At 26.1% G+C, this 21,815-nt stretch overlaps 2 protein-coding genes across 6 annotated transcripts in view; both read left to right on the forward strand.

Annotated features, from left to right (window-relative positions):
* LOC111418726 (putative fatty acyl-CoA reductase CG5065) overlaps positions 1-18,722 on the forward strand; it is a 33,066-nt gene extending 14,344 nt beyond the window's left edge. Inside the window, exons 1-6 of one of the 5 annotated variants that reach the window (XM_023051381.2) lie at positions 5,575-5,749; positions 9,101-9,133; positions 13,128-13,458; positions 13,695-14,199; positions 17,790-18,222; positions 18,295-18,722. In XM_023051381.2, coding sequence (XP_022907149.1) covers positions 13,189-13,458; positions 13,695-14,199; positions 17,790-18,222; positions 18,295-18,634 — 1,548 coding nt within the window. In that variant the 5' untranslated portion in view covers positions 5,575-5,749; positions 9,101-9,133; positions 13,128-13,188 and the 3' untranslated portion in view covers positions 18,635-18,722. Of the gene's footprint in view, positions 1-5,574; positions 5,750-5,995; positions 6,114-6,381; positions 6,479-9,100; positions 9,134-9,748; positions 9,945-13,127; positions 13,459-13,694; positions 14,200-17,789; positions 18,223-18,294 lie in introns of those variants that run through there. The other 4 variants (XM_023051379.2, XM_023051380.2, XM_023051378.2 and 1 more) reach the window with 4 other exon arrangements.
* On the forward strand, positions 2,904-4,055 carry LOC111418725 (uncharacterized). Its single transcript, XM_071201162.1, has 4 exons — positions 2,904-3,202; positions 3,259-3,391; positions 3,443-3,597; positions 3,672-4,055. Exons 1-4 carry the CDS (start codon positions 3,092-3,094, stop codon positions 3,723-3,725), a joined length of 453 nt encoding a protein of 150 aa, XP_071057263.1. The 5' UTR covers positions 2,904-3,091; the 3' UTR covers positions 3,726-4,055.
* Positions 18,723-21,815: the final 3,093 nt, after the last annotated feature.

The raw sequence follows: 21,815 nt of genomic DNA on the forward strand, positions 1-21,815 counted from the left end.
TTGTCGAGATATCTTAATCTTTACCAAAAAAAATGGCGGTTATTTGACATATGACAGTTTGTAACCTAACTTTTTTATTTTTAAACCCAAATATATCATGTTTGGTATCAAATTAAAGCATTTTTGATTCTTATTAAGATCGTTTCAATATTTATCAAAAATCGTTATATTTAATTTTGACATTTGACAGCTATTAACGCAACTTTTTTTATATTTGTCAAAATTGATATGTATTCTTCTATATTACATTATGCAACTCTATGAATATTAAAAATATCGTCAAGACGCGCGGCATAACCTCAAAATTTCTAATTTTAATTTTATTTCTACTAACAATCACCGTAAAACCCGTCAAAATTGCTTTCATTTCATATCAAACACGATATATTTTGGTAAACTTAGGTTAGAAACTGTCAAATGTCAAAATTAAAAACAATGAAAAAAAAATTTTTTGGTTATAAACATGTTCTTTTTAACATAAATGGACAGAAAATTAAAAATGCTTTAAAATGAACCCAAACTCGACTTGTTTATCTCTAACCGTTGTCGAGATATCTTAATTTTTACAAAAAAAAAAATGGCGATTTTTTGACATGACAGTTTGTAACCTAACTTTTTTATTTTTAAACCCAAATATATCATGTTTGGTATCAAATTAAAGCATTTTTGATTCTTATTAAAATGGTTTCAATATTTATCAAAAAATCGTTGTATTTATTTTTGACATTTGACAGTTATTAACCTAACTTTTCATTTTTTAACTCAAATATATCGTGTTTGGTATCAAATTAAAGCATTTTTGATTCTTATTAAAATCGTTTGAATATTTATCAAAAATCGTTATATTTAATTTTGACATTTGACAGTTATTAACCCAACTTTTTTATTTTCAAACCCAAATATATCATGTTTGGTATCAAATGAAAGCATTGTTGATTCTTATTAAAATCATTTCAATATTTATCAAAAAATCGTTATATTTAATTTTGACATTTGACAGTTATTAAATTTTTTTTGCTAAAAGTTAAGATATCTCAATAAGAGTTAGAGATAAATAAATTGAGGTTGCGTCCTGCTCCGATCATAAAATAGTTAGGTTAAAAACTGTCAAATGTCAAAATTAATATGTATTTTCCTAAGGAAAACAATCACCGTAAAACCCGTCAAAATTGCTTTCATTTGATATCAAACACGACATATTTGGGTTAAAGTTAGGTTATAAACTGTCAAATGTCAAAATTAAAAATAACGAAATAAAATTTTTGGTAATAAAAGTGCTCTTTTTTAACATAAATAGACAGAAAATTAAAAATGCTTTAAAATGAACCCAAACTCGACTTATTTATCTCTAACCGTTATCGAGATATCTTAATTTTTACTAAAAAAAAATGGCGATTATTTGACATGACAGTTTGTAACCTAACTTTTTCATTTTTTAATCCAAATATATCGTGTTTGGTATCAAATTAAAGCATTTTTGATTCTTATTAAAATCGTTTCAATATTTATCAAAAAATTGTTGTATTTATTTTTGACATTTGACAGTTATTAACCTAACTTTTTCGTTTTTTAACCCAAATATATCGTGTTTGGTATCAAATTAGAGCATTTTTGATTCTTATTACAATCGTTTAAATATTTATCAAAAATCATTATATTTAATTTTGACATTTGACAGTTATTAAGCTAACTTTTTCATTTTTTAATCCAAGTATATCGTGTTTGGTATCAAATAAGAGCTTCTTGGATTCTTATTAAGATCATATTAATATTTATCAAAAAGTCGTTATGTTTAATTTTGACATTTGACAGTTATTAACCCAACTTTTACATTTTTTGACGCAAGTATATCATGTTTGGTATCAAATGAAAGCATTTTTGATTCTTATTAAGATCATTTCAATGTTTCATCATGATATATTTGGGTTAAAAAATAAAAAGTTATAAAGTTAGCTTAGAAACTGTCATATTTCAAATAATCGCCACTTTTTTTGCTAAAAGTTAAGATATCTCAATAAGAGTTGGAAGTAAATAAGTTGAGGTTGGGTTTTGTTCCGAGCATAAAATAGTTAGGTTAGAGACTGTCAAATGTCAAAATTAATATGTATTTTCCTAAGAAAAACAATCACCGTAAAACCCGTCAAAATTGCTTTCACCAAACACGACATATTTGGATATTTGGGTTAAAGTTAGGTTATAAACTGTCAAATGTCAAAATTAAAAATAACGAAATAAAATTTTTGGTTATAAAGGTTTTCTTTTTTAACATAAATAGACAGAAAATTAAAAATGCTTTAAAATGAACCCAAACTCGACTTATTTATCTCTAACCGTTATCGAGATATCTTCATTTTTACCAAAAAAAAATGGCGGTTATTTGACAGTTTCTAACCTAACTTTTTTATTTTCAAACCCAAATATATCATGTTTGGTATCAAATTAAAGCATTTTTGATTCTTATTAAGATCATGTTAATATTTATCAAAAATCGTTGTTTAATTTTGACAGTTATTAACCCAACTTTTTTATTTTCTAACCTAAGTATGTCGTGTTTGGTATCAAATGAAAGCATTTTTGATTCTTATAAACATCATTTTAATATTTATCAAAAAATGGTTATATTTAATTAATTAAAAAATTAATTTGTTTTGATCGCACCTGTACCATATTGATGTGTTGGCGCTGTATACAAAAAAACTTCAAAATGAATTTTTATCCCCTTTTAATTACTTAATATCGATTAGGTGGTATTAATTTCATTTAAAAATACTTCTTTTTTATTTATATTTATTTTAATTTGTTTATAATCAAAAATTAATTTTATTAGTTGATTAAAAAAAAACTGTCAGATTAAGCGCCATCTATTATCAACAAACCCAATTTTATTCTTACAATCCTAACCTCGAACCAGTTCGTGTTTTGACTTACCGACGAAACGACTACGACGTTTTCGATTAAAAGATTTACCGATTGAACAGTTCAAAATTTCAACTTAAAGCTCGCGATCGACTCAATTTCGCTTCAAAAGCTCGCTATCGCGATTTAATCGCGAAATTAAGATTCGACAATTTGAGGTTATGCGAAGGAGGTGATGACTTCAACCCGGCGGAATAAATCGGAAACGAACAGTTTCGAATTGGTGTTAAACGAAAACGAATCATTAATCGGTGAGAAAGACGATTTACAAGTCGATTTGCAAAATGTAAGTGAAAAAATAAATCGTTGGAGGAAAATGATTAAAACGATTTCTTTTTTAAGATAATTTGTGGTGGCAACACTGTTTTGTTGGACGGAAATCAATACTATATTCATTCCAATGAAGTTGAAGCGGTTATTTTGAATCCTGATGAGGGAAATAACGCGATTCAAGATGTTTATATCAAAGATAACGGTAATAATGAGTAAAATGTGGGGTTTTTGGAGGTTATGTAACGTTTTTTAGAGGAAGAACCGATTCAATTCGTCCAAGAGGAGATTGAAAGTAATTCTAACCTCATTTATTCTGTTGGAGGTAAACGATTAAAGCTAGAAAATGGGAAGATATTTAATTTGGAGGGAATACAGCAATTCACTGATGAATTGGGGATTTTAAACCAAGTTAGTGGAAGGGAAAGGTTAAAAAATAACACAAAAAAGTGATTTTTAATTATTTTTTTGTTTTTTTGATTTAGTTCCGTTCAATATGCTGTAATAAAAGATGGGCAACTTCATTTGCAACTTTCTGAAGATGACTCAGTTGAAATTTTGAACGAAAATGATTTCAAAGCGCTAAAAAAGCCAAAAAGTTATTTTAATTTGATCGAATCGCCATCAGTTATCTTTAACACTGAAAATCAAATCAATTTTATTAAACCGGATGATAACATCCAAGTGATTTTCGATGATGATTTATTAAAAGGGGATCAAAATTTAATCAACCAAGAAGAAATCATCCCAAAGGAAGAATCAAATAACTTTTTGAACCAAAAATTCACAATCGGGCGAAAACCCAATGGAAAATGTCTCGTTGGGCGAATTTTAAACATTCAAACCCCTCAAAATCAACCGGATCATTTTAGAATCGATTTTAATACGGGCGATATCGAAAATGTTCTCAACGAAGCCGAAATTAATCAAAATCAAATTGATTTTATTTCAAAAACGTTAAACGGTCTCGCCGAATTACCCACGTTACAAAAAAAATTGTTAAACACGAATTTACAGGTTAAATTAATCGAGAAAATCGTCGATAATCAAAAAAAAACGATCAAAAAGAACGAATTTTACGGCGTTTTAATCGAATATGTAAATGAGAATAACGAAAAGTTTTATCGGTTTAATTTAGGAACTAATTTGGGGTTTGATCAAAAAACTTCGCTAATTATTGCGTTAAATATAACGAAATTGGGTGATAAAGAAAAGGTGTCGACGAAAGTTACGTTTTTGGATGAAAAGATTGAGAAATCTTCGCCGTTTGTGTGCGGGATTTGCTCGAAAAGTTTTAAAAATCAAAATTTGTTGTTAAAGCATGCCTCTAATGACCATTTGGAACAATTTCCGTTTGATTTAAACGGTAAAATGAAGTCGGGGAATGAAAAGAGCGATTTGTTTTTTGTTTGTTTTCAATGCACGATGAATTTTAAATCGATTTCTGAGTTGAATGAGCATAAAAAGAGGGTTCATGGGTCGGGAAGTGATAAATTTTTTTATTGCGAAACTTGCGGGAGGCAATTTTCAAGACATTCTAATTTAATTCGGCACGAAGTTATTCATAATGGAGAGGGGAATTTGTATAATTGTACGATTTGTGGGTCGAGTTATAAATTTGTTAGTTCTTTAACCAGGCATATTGTACAAAATCATGTCGGTAAAAGTTAAGTGAGATTTATTATTGTATTTATCATTAATTTTTTTATGTAAGATTAATTTATACAGATTTATGTATTAATTTAAGGACTTTAAAGTGTTTTAACAAATAATTAAAACCATTTTTTTAATATTTTTCGTTATTTTAGAGTTTCGTTGTTAGATGGCGCTGTTATTTTTAGTTGTCAAAAATTTATTGACAGTTTTTAATGATTTTTAGCATTTCTAAAAGGAATATTAATAAAATAGTACACAATTTTAAATAATTTTAGAATCTTTAACGATTTTCGAGAAGATTTGATGACGAAGAAGATAAAAATTTGATTATTAATGAATTATTTAATACGCCGTTTTACTCATAGATGCCACCAGTTGTTGTTGTTATTTTTAACCTGTCAAAAACTGATTTTGTGTCCAAACTTTTTTTGATTATAAATCGATTAAAAATCGCGATTTAATTAATTAGAACATACAATATAGTGAGGTTACAGTGTTATTATGTGTTTTTAATAGTTTCATGCGTGGATCAATTGTGAAAAAAGTAAGAATTCAATTTTTAATCAATTTTTTTTCACCCCATATAAAACTTAATTTTTAACAAAGATTTTTTATAAATCATTCTAAATGAGGATTTATTAATGAATTTGAGATCTAAATAGCGTTTTTAATTAAAAATATTAATTATTTAAATTTAATTATGTAATGAATTACGTCATTTAACTCATAGATGGCGTGACATGTATTTATTTTTTTTGAGCTGTCAAAAAATGAGTGTGTCAAAACTTGTTTGGTTATAAATCGATTAAAAATCGCGATTTAATTAATTAGAACATACAATATAGTGAGGTTACACTGTTTATTATGTGTTTTTAATAGTTTCATGCGCGGTTCGGTTGCGAGAAAGGTAAAAATTCGATTTTTAATCAATTTTTTTTAACCCAACATAAAACTTAATTTTTAACAAAGATTTTTTATAAATCATTCTAAATGAGGATTTATTAATGACTTTGAGATCTAAATAGCGTTTTTAATTAAAAATTTTAATTATTTAAATTTAATTATGTAATGAATTGCGTCATTTAACCCATAGATGGCGCGACGTGTAATTATTTTTTTGAGCTGTCAAAAAGTGATTTTGTGTCAAAACTTATTTGGTTACAAATCGATTAAAAATCGCGTTTTAATTAATTAGAACATACAATATAGTGAGGTTACAGTGTTTATTATGTGTGTTTAATAGTTTCATGCGTGGATCGACTGCGAAAAAGGTACGATTTCAATTTTTAATTAATTTTTCTTAATCCAACATAAAACTTAATTTCTAAAAAAGAATTTTAATAAATAATTCAAAATCACGATTAATTAATAAATTTGGTATATAAGTAACGTTTTTAACAAAAAAAATTAATTATTTAAATTTAATTATGTAATGAATTACGTCATTTAACCCATAGATGGCGTGACATGTAATTATTTTTTTTGATCTGTCAAAAAATAATTTTGTGTCAAAATTTATTTGGTTATAAATCGATTAAAAATCGCGATTTAACTAATTAGAACATACAATATAGTGAGATTACAGTGTTTATTATGTGTATTTAATAGTTTAATGCTCGGTTCGAATGCGAAAAAGGTAAGAATTAAATTTTTAATCATAATTAGGAATCACTGAATGAAACAAAAAAGAAATTCTATCATTGGGGATTACCGGAGTGATGAAATGTTTCGAAAGAAAGTGTGTGACGTAAGCAAAAATCCCGCACGAGAAGGATTTAGTAAGAAAGAAACGTTTAACTACTACCCTTTAGAGGACTCTATGTTTATGATTTATGATAAATATAGTGTGTGCTAAAGTTTTTGCACTTTGTTGTTAAATTTTTACTCAATCTTTTAATTACCAACTACATAAAGTGACGAAATCTCACAAGAAATGTATAAATATAGTCAAGATATAAGCAAATGTTATTTACTCATGTTGTGGCCGAGGTGCTACATTGAGATCATATCGTATATAAAAACTACATTATGTTTAACAAAACACACATTTGGTCGTAAAACCCGTCAAAATTGCTTTCATTTGATATCAAACACGATATATTTGGGTTAAAGTTAGGTTATAAACTGTCAAATGTCAAAATTAAATGTAACGAAAAAAAATTGTTGGTTATAAAGATGTTTTTTTTTTTACATAAGTAGACAGAAAATTAAAAATACTTTAAAATGAACCCAAACTTGACTTATTTACCTCTAACCGTTATCGAGATATTTTTATTTTTACCCAAAAATAAAAATGGCGATTATTTGACAGTTTCTAACCTAACTTTTTAATTTTTTAACCTAAATATATCATGTTTGGTATCAAATGAAAACATTTTTCATTCTTATTAAGATCGTTTCAATATTTATCAAAAAATCGTTATGTTTAGTTTTGACATTTGACAGTTTCTAACCTAACTTTTTAATTTTTAACCTAAATATATCATGTTTGGTATCAAATTAAAGCATTTTTGATTCTTATTAAGATCATTTCAATGTTTCAACATGATACATTTGGGTTAAAAAATAAAAAAGTGAGGTTAGAAACTGTCAAATGTCAAAATTAATATATATTCTTCCATATCACATTATGTAACTCTATGAATGTTAGAAATAAAATTAAAACTACAAATTTGAAGGTATATATGTGGGTTAAAGTTAGGTTATAAACTGTCAAATGTCAAAATTAAATATAACGAATAAAAAATGTGTGGTTATAAAGGTGTTCTTTTTTTAATATAAGTGGACAGAACATTAAAAATGCTTTAAAATGAACCCAAACTCGACTTATTTATCTCTAACCGTTATCGAGATATCTTCATTTTTACCAAAAAATAAAAATGGCGGTAATTTGACAGTTCATAACCTAACTTTTTTTATTTTTAACCTAAGTATATCGTGTTTGGTATCAAATTAAAGCTTTTTTGATTCTTATTAAGATCATTTCAATATTTATCAAAAAATCGTTATGTTTAGTTTTGACATTTGACAGTTTCTAACCTAACTTTTTAATTTTTTAACCTAAATATATCATGTTTGGTATCAAATTAAAGCATTTTTGATTCTTATTAAGATCATTTCAATGTTTCAACATGATACATTTGGGTTAAAAAATAAAAAAGTGAGGTTAGAAACTGTCAAATGTCAAAATTAATATATATTCTTCCATATCACATTATGTAACTCTATGAATGTTAGAAATAAAATTAAAACTACAAATTTGAAGGTATATATTTGGGTTAAACATTTGACAGTTTATAACCTAAATAAACTGTCAAATGTCAAAATTAAATATAACGAAAAAAAAATGTGTGGTTATAAAGGTGTTCTTTTTTTAACATAAGTAGACAGAACATTAAAAATGCTTTAAAATGAACCCAAACTCGACTTATTTATCTCTAACCGTTATCGAGATATCTTCATTTTTACCAAAAAATAAAAATGGCGGTAATTTGACAGTTCATAACCTAACTTTTTTTATTTTTAACCCAAATATATCATGTTTGGTATTAAATTAAAGCATTTTTGATTCTTATTAAGATCATTTAATCAAAAAATCGTTATTTAATTTTGACAGTTATTAACCTAACTTTTTTAGTTTTTAACCCAAGTATATCGTGTTTGGTATCAAATTAAAGCATTTTTGATTCTCATTAAGACCATTTCACTATTTATCAAAAATCGTTATATTTAATTTTGACATTTGACAGTTATTAACCTAACTTTTTTATTTTTTAACCCAAATATATCATGTTTGGTATCAAATTAAAGCATTTTTGATTCTCATTAAGACCATTTCACTATTTATCAAAAATCGTTATATTTAATTTTGACATTTGACAGTTATTAACCTTACTTTTTTATTTTTTAACCCAAATATATCGTGTTTGGTATCAAATTAAAGCATTTTTTGATTCTTATTAACATCATTTCATATTTATCAAAAAATCGTTATATATATAATTTTGACATTTAGTTTTTAACCTAACTTTTTCATGTTTTAACCCAAATATATCGTGTTTGGTATCAAATTAAAGCATTTTTGTTTCTTATTAAGATGATTTAAAAAAATCGTTATATATAATTTTGACATTTGACAGTTATTAACCCAATTTTTTTATTTTTTTACCCATATACGTCATGTTTGGTATCAAATTAAAGCATTTTTGATTCTTAGTCGTTGTGACGTTTAATTGATTGAGATTTTAATTTGTTTCAGATGCCGTTCATTCCGAATCAATCACCACCAAAGGTAAGAATTCAATTTTACTCACAAATACTTATAAGTTATACATCTGGTTAAAAACAACGATGAGACATTGATGATGTATTTAACGTTTACCTTCGCTATTGATCGTTTCAACGGTTTTAATCTAAAACCCATCAATTTATTATTTACGATTAACCGTTTGCGGTTTATCAATTAATTATTTAAAAAAATGATAAAAACAATTAGGAGGAAAATTGATATTTACATTATTATATCACCATAAAGAGAAACCTGAATCTTACGAAATTGTTGTTCCCATTTCTTTTTGAGTGTTTTCTTCACAAAATTACGTAACAAATCACCCAAAAATTAATAACCCCTCAATTTACTAAAACCAATAAAAAAAAATTATTCTTTTAATTACATTATTTAATAACGTTAAGGCAATAAAATTTGACATCATTTTTTTTGAGCAAAACCGCAAAAATTAATTTTAAATTAAATAAATAATAGACGTTGTTTAATTTATTTTTTATTGTATGTTCGGCGGTGTAAAAAGAATTAATCGGGGGGGTTGGAGGGGGGAGGTGGGGGTTGAATCTCCTTTTTGAGGAATAAATAAAAAGGATCGAACGTACATTATGCAATCGAAACTGTTGAGAGACTTCCTACTTTCTCGACTTTGCCGGCCCCCGAGAGACTCAACTTGGAAAACTTGGTTTTAGTCTCATTTAAAGTGTTTAAGTTGTCGGGTTAAGATTTGTCAAGATAAAAAAAAATGGATTATTTTTAAATCAGTGAGGTTATATTTAATTTTTAATCGAAGAAAATTCTTTTAATTAATTAATTTTAGGTAAGTATTTACGTTTTTATTAATTTTTAATTCATTCAATTTTTTAATCGGTTCTAATTGAACCAGAAAAATCTAAATACAATGAAAATTAGCATTTATTTGCGTGTAGTTGTTGGTAAAAGGCGATCAGAACGTGCAGAAATAGTCAAGAACAAGGTTATGGCGTTCGAATAGTTGATTTTTTTTTTAAATAATTATCATTGCCTCTGGTTTTCTTGCTCTAGTTGCGAACGAGGTAAATGATGTAGAAGGAAATAACTTTAAAGTCTAATTTAATCTTTATGCTCTCGTTTGTTATTTATGTGTTGAATGAAAAAATTTGGTCAATCTTTATTTGGGTCATCACCCGTAAAATATAACGAAGAAAGTTCACGATCGCACACCATAACACTAAGAAAAGAGGAAAGGTGAATGTCAAAACGCCTCGAGTACGTTGTCCCAGATACTAAGTTTATGTTCAAAAACTTTCCTAGAGCACAAAAACGATTAAAAATTGATTAATTAACATCTTCCGCGTTACATTAATCTCGTTAAATCGATTTTTTAGTTTCTTTTTTTTTTCAAAATGATTTTTTTTAAACAAATTTTATTATTTTCAATTAAATTTTTGAAAAACTTAAAGTTTGATACCAAACTCGACGTATTTATCTTAAAAAACAACCTGGGTATATCACTTTACAGTTTTTCAGCCGCCATCTTTTTTTCGATTTTCATTTTTTTTTTTTAATTTTACCCTAACTTTTTTGTTTTTAAACATAAACACATCGTGTTTGGTGTCAAAATGATCCAAATTTGATTTTATTTTTGAATCAATTAAAATAAATCGATTTTTTTTATTTTTTAATTAATTAGAAAAATTAAAATTAATTTTTTTAAACAAATTTTATTATTTTCAATTAGATTTTTGAAAAACTTAAAATTTAATACCAAACTCGACGTATTTATCTTAAAAAACAACCCGGATATATCACTTTACAGTTTTTCGGCCGCCATTTTTTTTCGATTTTCATTTTTTTTTCTTAACTTTTTCCCCAACTTTTTTGTTTTTAAACATAAACACATCGTGTTTGGTGTCAAACTGATCCAAATTTGATTTTATTTTTGAATCAATTAAGATAAATCGATTTTTTTATTTTTTAATTAATTAAGAAAAATTAAAATTCATTTTTTTAAACAAATTTTATTATTTTCAATTAGATTTTTGAAAAACTTAAAATTTGACACCAAACTCGACGTATTTATCTTAAAAAACAACCTGGGTATATCACTTTACAGTTTTTCGGCCGCCATCTTTTTTTCGAATTTCATTTTTTTTTTAATTTTTCACCATTTCTTTGTTTTTGTCGGAAATATATCGAGTTTGGTATCAAATTAAAGCATTTTTAATCACGATTACGAATTTAATGTTAAAATCGTAAATAATTATTGTTGGATTTTTGAAATATTTGAAACTTTACGATTAAAATTGATCAGAAATCGATTTCAACCTTAATTTAATGTAATCAAAATTAAAAATGCTTTAAAATGATACCAAACTCGATGTATTTCTGTTAATTTTAATTATTGTATCTCAAATAATCATGATATATATCTTGATGTATCTCAATTTTGATTTTTGTCTAAAATATATTGAGTTTGGTGTCAAATTAAAGCATTTTTAACTCTTATTACGAATTTAAAGAGAAACTCATAAAAAAATTTGGTTGAATTTTTGAGATATTTGTAACTCTTTAATTAAAATTGATCAGAAATCGATTTCAGCCTCAATTTAATGTAATCAAAATTAAAAATGCTTTAAAATGATACCAAACTCGATATATTTCTGTTAATTTTGATTATTGTATCTCAAATAATCATGATATATATCTTGATGTATCTCAATTTTCATTTTCATCGGAAATATATCATGTTTGGTATCAAATTGAAGTATTTTTAATCACGATTACGAATTTAATGTGAAAATCGTAAAAAAATTCGTTGTATCTTTGAGATATTTCAAATTTTTTTGTTAAATTTTATCAAATATCGATTTTAACCCGAATTTATGACAATTAAAATTAAAAATGCTTTAAAACGATACCAAACTTGGAGTATTTCTGGTAATTATTAAGGTTGTATCTCAAAAAATTAAGATATATATCTCGATGTTTATTTTTTAGCGGAAATATATCGTGTTTGGTATTAAATTAAAGCATTTTTAATCACGATTACGAATTTAGAGTTAAAAACGTAAAGATTTTCGTTGAATTTTTGAGATATCTCAAAACTTTACGATTAAATTTTATCAAATCGATTTTAACCTTAATTTAATGTAATCAAAATTTAAAATGCTTTAAAATGATACCAAACTCGATATATTTCTGTTAATTACGATTAATGTATCTTAAAAATATATGATATATATCTTGATATATCTCAATTTATTATTTTTTGTCAGAAATATGTCGTGTTTGGTATCAAATTAAAGCATTTTTAATAACGATTACGAATTTAATATCAAGTCAATAATATCACAGAAATTTGGGATACATTTTTTAAATTTTGTTGCTAAAATTGATCAGATTTCGATTTCAACCTTAATTTAGTGCAATCAAAATTAAAAATGCTTTAAAACGATACCAAACACGATATATTTCTGCAAAAATTTGTGGATTTATCTCAAAAAATTAAAAGATAGATCTCTATTTATCTCAATTTTGATTTTTATCGGAAATATGTCGTGTTTGGTATCAAATTAAAGCATTTTTAATCGTGATTACGAATTTAATATCAAATCAATAATATCTCAAAATTTTGAGATAAATTTTGTTGTTGAAATTTAAAAAAACCGATTTTAACTCAAATTTATAACAATTAAGATTAAAAATCGGTGAATTTTTGTTAATTATTAAGGTTGTATCTCAAAAAATTAAGATATATATCTCAATTTTAATTTTTATCGGAAATTCGTCGTGTTTGGTGTTAAAATTAACCAAATTCGATTTTCTTTTTGAATCAAGCAAATTAAATTGAAAAAAAGATTATTTTTGAATCGATTTTTATCTATTTTGTTTTATGGCGTGCGTTAAATTGACCCTTTCCTCTCATACAATATTGAAAGTGCATCTGCCACTTTCTCCGTCGACGTCGTCGCCGATCGAAACGGAAAAGCCATGTTTCAGTAGATGTTGTTGGGTTTTCCAGGGTTGGCGTTCTTGTTGGAGTTTAAAACCTTTCACGAAATTCTTAAGAATCAAATTCAACGATGGGGTTAAACATCAAAGAAGACATTTATTTCACCGGTGCTAAATTAAAAAACAACAACACCATCATCAGGGACGTAATAACAAATAACATTGGACATTTTTATAAAGACGCCTCTATTTTTATAACCGGCTCGACGGGGTTCGTTGGGAAAGCCCTTTTAGAGAAATTATTGAGGTCTTGCGACGATATCGATAGCGTTTATTTATTAATTAGGCCTAAAAGGGGGATGGGGTGTGAACAAAGATTGAAAGAGCTCCTCAAAAACCCGGTGAGTTAATATCCAATGAATATTTATTAAGTTATTAAAACGTAACAGTAAAAATTAAAAATCATTTTTCCAAAAAAAAGAAATAAAAAAATACCTAAATGAAAGTAAATTAGAAAATTTATCTTTAGAAAACGAGACGGAGAATTTCTCTCGAAGTGAAATCTATGCTAATCCGGCTTTTATCTAACACTTAACATCCCAAATAATTATTAAAACAACTTTTATTTCCAAAAAAGGTTTTTAATAAAATCAAAGAAACAAATCCGGAAGTCTTAAATAAAATAAAAATCATCGAGGGCGACGTATCTCAGCACAATCTCGGAATATCCGAGATCGACCGTGAAAAACTCGCCGAAAAATTAACGATGATTTTCCATTCGGCCGCAACGGTCCGTTTTAACGAAGATTTTAAAACGGCCGTCGTTTTGAACACTTTGGGCACGAAGCGCGTCTTGGAGTTTGGAGCCGAAATAAAAAATTTGCAAAGTTTCGTACACGTTTCGACCGCGTACAGTAACGCGGATAAAAACGACGTGGAAGAAACCGTTTATAAACCGCCCTTCGATCCTAGATCGTTGATTAATTGCATTGAATTTTTACCCGAAGCCGCTTTGAAAACGCTAGAAAAGGAGGTTATGGGCGATCATCCGAATACCTACACCTTTACGAAAGCGATGGCGGAATTTATCGTTTGGGAATATTCGGCCAAACTTCCTATTGCGATCGTTAGGCCATCTATAGGTGAGAAAACTTAAATTGAAGCTAAGTTTGATTCAAAATTCGTAATCGGGGTTGAAAATGCTTTAATTTGATACCAAACACGACATGTTTCTGATTAAATTTGTGGATTTATCTCAAAAAATTAAGATATGTATCTCAATTTTTATTTTTGTTGGAAATATATCGAGTTTGGTGTTGAATTAAAGCATTTTTATCCAGATAACGAATTTAATGTTAAAACCATAACAAATTTTTTTGATTAAAATTTATCAAAAATCGATTTTAACCTTAATTTAATAGAATCAAAATTAAAAATGCTTCAAAATGAACCCAAACTCGACTTGTTTATCTCTAACCGTTGTCGAGATATCTTAATTTTTACAAAAAAAAATGGCGATTATTTGACATTTGACAGTTATTAACCTAACTTTTTTATTTCTACTAACAATCATCGTAAAATCCGTCAAAATTGCTTTCATTTCATATCAAACACGATATATTTGGGTTAAACTTATGTTAGAAACTGTCAAATGTCAAAATTAAATACAATGAAAAAAATTTTTTGGTTGTAAACGTGTTCTTTTTTAAAAAATGGACACAAAATTAAAAATGCTTTAAAATGAACCCAAACTCGACTTATTTATCTTTAACCGTTGTCGAGATATCTTAATTTTTACCAAAAAAAATGGCGATTATTTGACATTTGACAATTATTAACCTAACTTTTTTATTTTTAAACCCAAATATATCATGTTTAGTATCAAATTAAAGCATTTTTGATTCTTATTAAGATCATTTCAATATTTATCAAAAAATCGTTATATTTCATTTTGACATTTAACAGTTATTAACCTAACTTTTTTATTTCTACTAATAATCACCGTAAAACCCGTCAAAATTGCTTTCATTTCATATCAAACACGATATATTTGGGTTAAACGTTAGAAACTGTCAAATGTCAAAATTAAAAACAACGAAAAAAAAATTTTTTGGTTATAAACATGTTCTTTTTTTAACATAAATGGACAGAAAATTAAAAATGCTTTAAAATGAACCCAAACTCGACTTGTTTATCTCTAACCGATGTCGAGATATCTTAATTTTTACCAAAACAAAATGGCGATTATTTGACATATGACAGTTTGTAACCTAACTTTTTTATTTTTAAACCCAAATATATCGTGTTTGGTATCAAATTAAAGCATTTTTGATTCTTATTAAGATCGTTTCAATATTTACTAAAATCGTTATATTTATTTTTGACATTTGACAGTTTCTACCATAACTTTTTTAGTTTTTAGCCCAAATATATCATGTTTGGTATCAAATTAAAGCATTTTTAATTCTTATTAAGATCATTTTAGTATTTATCAAAAAGTTGTTATATATAATTTTGACATTTGACAGTTATTAATTCAACTTTTTTATTTTTAAACCCAAATATATCATGTTTGGTATCAAATTAAAGCATTTTTGATTCTTATTAAGATCATTTTAATATTTATCAAAAATCCTTATACTTAATTTTGACATTTGACAGTTATTAACCTTACTTTTTTATTTTTAAACCTAAATATATCATGTTTGGTATCAAATTAAAGCATTTTTGATTCCTATTAAGATCATTTCAATATTTATCAAAAAACGTTATATTTAATGTTGACATTTGACAGTTCCTAACCTAACTTTTTTATTTTTAAACCTAAATATATCGTGTTTGGTATCAAATTAAAGCATTTTTGATTCTTATTAAGATTATTTCAATATTTATCAAAAATCGTTATATTTAATTTTGACATTTGACAGTTATTAATCCAACTTTTTTAAAAAATGGACACAAAATTAAAAATGTTTTAAAATGAACCCAAACTCGAGTTATTTATCTCTAACCGTTGTCGAGATATCTTAATTTTTACCAAAAAAAATGGCGATTATTTGACATATGACAGTTTGTAACCTAACTTTTTTATTTTTAAACCCAAATATATCATGTTTGGTATCAAATTAAAGCATTTTTGATTCTTATTAAGATCATTTCAATATTTATCAAAAATCCTTATACTTAATTTTGACATTTGACAGTTATTAACCTTACTTTTTTATTTTTAAACCTAAATATATCATGTTTGGTATCAAATTAAAGCATTTTTGATTGCTATTAAGATCATTTCAATATTTATCAAAAAACGTTATATTTAATGTTGACATTTGACAGTTCCTAACCTAACTTTTTTATTTTTAAACCTAAATATATCGTGTTTGGTATCAAATTAAAGCATTTTTGATTCTTATTAAGATTATTTCAATATTTATCAAAAATCGTTATATTTAATTTTGACATTTGACAGTTATTAATCCAACTTTTTTAGTTTTTAACACAAATATATCATGTTTGGTATCAAATTAAAGCATTTTTAACCCCGATTACGAAGTTGATGTTAAAGTCGTAAAAAAATTTGGTTAGGTTTTAGAGATATTTGAAATTTTTTAGTTAAAATTTATCAGAAATCGATTTCAACCTTAATTTAAGGTCATTAAAATTAATAATGCTTTAAAATGATACCAAACTCGATATATTTCTGTTAATTTTGATTAATGTATCTCAAAAAATATGATATATATCTTGATATATCTCAATTTATTATTTTTTGTCAGAAATATATCGTGTTTGGTGTCAAATTAAAGGATTTTTCACCACGATTACGAATTTAGCGTTAAAATTGTAAAAAAATTCATTGGATTTTTGAGATATTTGAAACTTTTGAATCAAATTTGATCAAAAATCGTTTTCAACCCACATTTATGATAATTAAAATTAAAACTGCGTTAAGACGATACCAAACTCGGTGTATTTCTGTTAATTATTAAGGTTGTATCTCAAAATATTAAGATATATATCTCAATTTTTATTTTTTTGTCGGATATATATCGAGTTTGGTATCAAATTCAAGCACTTATAATCCCGATTACGTATTTAATGTTAAAACCATAACAAATTTTCGTTAGGTTTTTGAGATATTTGAAATTTTTTGATTGAAATTAATCAGAAAATTAAAAATGCTTTAAAATGATACCAAACTCGATGCATTTCTGTTAATTATTGGGCTTGTATCTCAAAAAAGTATGATATATATCTTGATGTATCTCAATTTTCATTTATGTCTTAAATATACGGTGTTTGGTATCAAATTAAAGCATTTTTAATCATAATTACGAATTTAATGTTAAAACCATAAAATTTTTTTGTTGGGTTTTTGAGATATTCGACACTTTTTAATTAAATTTTATCAAAAATCGATTTCAATCAAATTTATGTCAATTAACATTAAAAATGCTTTAAAACGGTACCAAACTCGATGTATTTATGTCAAAATTTATGGATTTATCTCAAAAAATTAAAAAATATATCTCAATTTTAATTTTTATCGGAACTATATCGTGTTTGGTATCAAATTAAAGCATTTTTAATCCCGATTAAGAATTTAATTTCGAATCAATAATATCTCAAGAATTTGAGATACTTTTGTTTAATTTTGTTGTAAATATATCGTGTTTGGTATCAAATTAAAGCAAATTTGATGTAGATTACAATTTAAATCAATTTTTTTTAGTTACCGCCGCCTGGCAGGAACCTTTTCCAGGTTGGGTCGATAACATATCAGGAATAACCGGAATCATGATGGAAATCGGGCGTGGAAGCATAAAAAGCATAATCGCCGACGAAAAGAACGTGATGGATTTGATCCCGGTGGACGTCGTGGCGAATACTTTGGTGACAGCGGCTTGGCACACCGTGGCGTATCGCTCGAATTCAATGCGCGTTTACAACTGCACAAGCGGCCAAATCAACAAAGTTTTATGGAAAGAAATCGGGCACTTGACGCAAACTTACGCCAGACAATACCCCACGAAATATTTAAGCTGGTACCCCGGATTTTCATACCGAACCAATCGAATCGTACATTGGATTTACGCCGTTTTATTACAACGGGTTCCAGCGTGTATTTTCGATTTAATCCTTTATTGCACCAAAAGGAAACCGATGTAAGTTAATTAATTGATTAACAAACGATAAACAAAGATGTATTAATCAAATAATATTTAATTATTTATTAGAATGTATAAGATTTCAAAAAAGTTCGAACGAGCTTGCAAAACAGGCGAATTTTTCGCATTACACGAATGGAATTTCCACACCTCGAACATAAAGGATTTAGTTGGAGCCGTGGATAGCGCGGAGGATGGGAATCGATTCAATATTGATATAAGACGCGAAAATGGATTTAATTGGGACCCGTATATAAAAGATTTTATGTTGGGGATACGACAGTATGTTTTAAAGGATGATTTGTCGAGTTTACCCAAAGCCAGGGTTAAATTGAATTGGTTTTATTGGGCCAATCGGTTTATACAGTTAAGCGCCGTTTATTTCTTTTTAAAATTAATTATTTTGTAATAATGACTTTTTTGTTTTGTTTTGTTGTGGTTAGAATTAATTTGGTTTTGTGGTTTTATTTATTTGTGAAATAAATTTTATTTTAATATTTGTAATTCATTACAACCAACCTAAAAATAATACTAATTTTATTAATGTATCATAGTTTTAGTCAATTAAAATTTGATTTTTAGTTTCGAATATCTTTCTCGATGCTTTTCAATATCCTCATGGTCTTTAATTTATTTTTAAACGTTGGTAACTCGGTTGATTTGGTTTGTTGGAGTTCCTTTTTCTTCTCAGCGATGGCGATTCGAGCCCGGTTTCCATTTATTTCTTTTCCTATGATTAAAGTTTTTATATCTGTCCTTTTTTTGGAAAACAATTTCAAAATTCGTAATCGGGATTGAAAATGCTTTAATTTGATACCAAACACGATATGTTTCTGATTAAATTTGTGGATTTATCTCAAAAAATTGAGATATGTATCTTAATTTTTGCTAAATATAACGAGTTTGGTGTTAAATTAAAGCGTTTTTAATCGGGAAAACGAATTTAAAGTTAAAATCGTAAAAAAAATTGTTGGGTTTTTGAGATATTTAAAATATTTTGGTTAAAGTTTATCAGAAATCGAATTTTTTGGTTATAAACATGTTCTTTTTTAACATAAATGGACAGAAAATTAAAAATGCTTTAAAATGAACCCAAACTCGACTTGTTTATCTCTAACCGATATCGAGATATCTTAATTTTTACCAAAACAAAATGGCGATTATTTGACATTTGACAGTTTGTAACCTAACTTTTTTATTTTTAAACCCAAATATATCGTGTTTGGTATCAAATTAAAGCATTTTTCATTCTTATTAAGATCGTTTCAATGTTTATCAAAAAATCGTTATATTTCATTTTGACATTTGACAGTTATTAACCTAACTTTTTTATTTTTTAACCCAAGTATGACGTGTTTGGTATCAAATGAAAGCATTTTTGATTCTTATTAAGATCATTTCAACATAATATATTTTTTGGGTTAAAAAATAAAAAAGTTAGGTTAGAAACTGTCAAACGTCAAAATTAATATATATTCTCCTATATTACATTATGCAACTCTATAAATGTTAGAAATAAAATTAAAACTAGAAATTGTGAGGTTATGCCGCGCGTCGAGACGCGCCTTGTTTATCTCTAACCGATGTCGAGATATCTTAATTTTTACCAAAACAAAATGGCGATTATTTGACAGTTTGTAACCTAACTTTTTTATTTTTAAATCCAAATATATCGTGTTTGGTATCAAATTAAAGCATTTTTGATTCTTATTAAGATCGTTTCAATATTCATCAAAAGTCGTTATATTTAATTTTGACATTTGACAGGTTATTAACCTAACTTTTTAATTCTTAAATCCAAATATATCATGTTTGGTATCAAATTAAAGCATTTTTGATTCTTATTATGATCATTTCAATATTTGTCAAAGATTGTTATATTTAATTTTGACATTTGACAGTTATTAACCCAATTGTTTTATTTTTTAACCCAAGTATGATGTGTTTGGTATCAAATGAAAGCATTTTTGATTCTTATTAAGATATTTTCAATGTTTCAACATTGTATATTTGGGTTAAGAAATAAAAAGAATAGATAGAAATTGTCAAATTTCAAATAATCGCCATTTTTTTTGCTAAAACTTAAGATATCTCGATAAAGGTTGAAGATAAATAAGTTGAGCTGGGGTTCGGCTCCGACCATAGAAAAGTTAGGTTAGAAACTGTCAAATGTCAAAATTAAAAACAATGAAAAAAAATTTTTTTGGTTATAAACATGTTCTTTTTTTAACATAAATAGCTAGAAAATTAAAAATGCTTTAAAATGAACCCAAACTCGACTTGTTTTACTCTAACCGATGTCGAGATATCTTAATTTTTACCAAAACAAAATGGCGATTATTTGACAGTTTGTAACCTAACTTTTTTATTTTTAAACCCAAATATATCATGTTTGGTATCAAATTAAAGCATTTTTGATTTTTATTAAGATCATTTTAATATTTATCAAAAAATCGTTATATTTAATTTTGACATTTGACAGTTATTAACCTAACTTTTTTATTTTTAAACCCAAATATATCATGTTTGGTATCAAATTAAAGCATTTTTGATTCTTATTAAGATCATTTTAATATTTATCAAAAAATTGTTGTTTAATTTTGACATTTGACAGTTATTAACCTAACTTTTTTATTTTTTAACCCAAATATATCGTGTTTGGTATCAAATTAAAACATTTTTGATTCTTATTATGATCATTTCAATATTTGTCAAAACATTGTTATATTTAATTTTGACATTTGACAGTTATTAACCCAATTGTTTTATTTTTTAACCCAAGTATGTTGTGTTTGGTATCAAATGAAAGCATTTTTGATTCTTATTACAATAATTTCAATGTTTCAACATTGTATATTTGGGTTAAGAAATAAAGTTAGGTTAGAAACTGTCAAATTTCAAATAATCGCCATTTTTTTTGTTAAAAGTTAAGATATCTCGATATAGGTTGGAGATAAATAAGTTGAGCTAGGGTTCGGCTCCGAGTATAGAAAAGTTAGGTTAGAAACTGTCAAATGTCAAAATTAAAAACAACGATAATAATAATGGACAGAAAATTAAAAATGCTTTAAAATGAACCCAAACTCGACTTGTTTATCTCTAACCGATGTCGAGATATCTTAATTTTTACCAAAACAAAATGGCGATTATTTGACATTTGACAGTTTATAACCTAACTTTTTTATTTTTAAACTCAAATATATCGTGTTTGGTATCAAATTAAAGCATTTTTGATTCTTATTAAGATAGTTTCAATATTCATCAAAAATCGTTGTATTTAATTTTGACATTTGACAGTTATTAACCTAACTTTTTTATTTTTAAATCGAAATATATCATGTTTGGTATCAAATTAAAGCATTTTTGATTCTTATTAAGATCATTTTAGTATTTATCAAAAAGTCGTTATATATAATTTTGACATTTGACAGTTATTAACCTAACTTTTTTATTTTTAAACCCAAATATATCATGTTTGGTATCAAATTAAAGCATTTTTAATCATAATTACGAATTTAATGTTAAAACCATAAAAATATTTTGTTGGATTTTTGGGATATTTGAAATTTTTTGGTTATAATTGATCAAAA

This window comes from Onthophagus taurus, unplaced genomic scaffold (genome assembly GCF_036711975.1).
Source record: "Onthophagus taurus isolate NC unplaced genomic scaffold, IU_Otau_3.0 ScKx7SY_16, whole genome shotgun sequence".
Classification (NCBI taxonomy): Eukaryota; Metazoa; Arthropoda; class Insecta; order Coleoptera; family Scarabaeidae; genus Onthophagus; species Onthophagus taurus.

Bases quoted from the DNA above. Each gene is read 5' to 3' on its own strand.
- LOC111418725 (XM_071201162.1), top strand. From the start codon at position 3,092: ATGACTTCAACCCGGCGGAATAAATCGGAAACGAACAGTTTCGAATTG. The intron at 3,203-3,258 runs GTAAGTGAAAAA...TTCTTTTTTAAG, and splicing joins TACAAGTCGATTTGCAAAAT to ATAATTTGTGGTGGCAACAC. The intron at 3,598-3,671 runs GTTAGTGGAAGG...TTTTTGATTTAG, and splicing joins AATTGGGGATTTTAAACCAA to TTCCGTTCAATATGCTGTAA.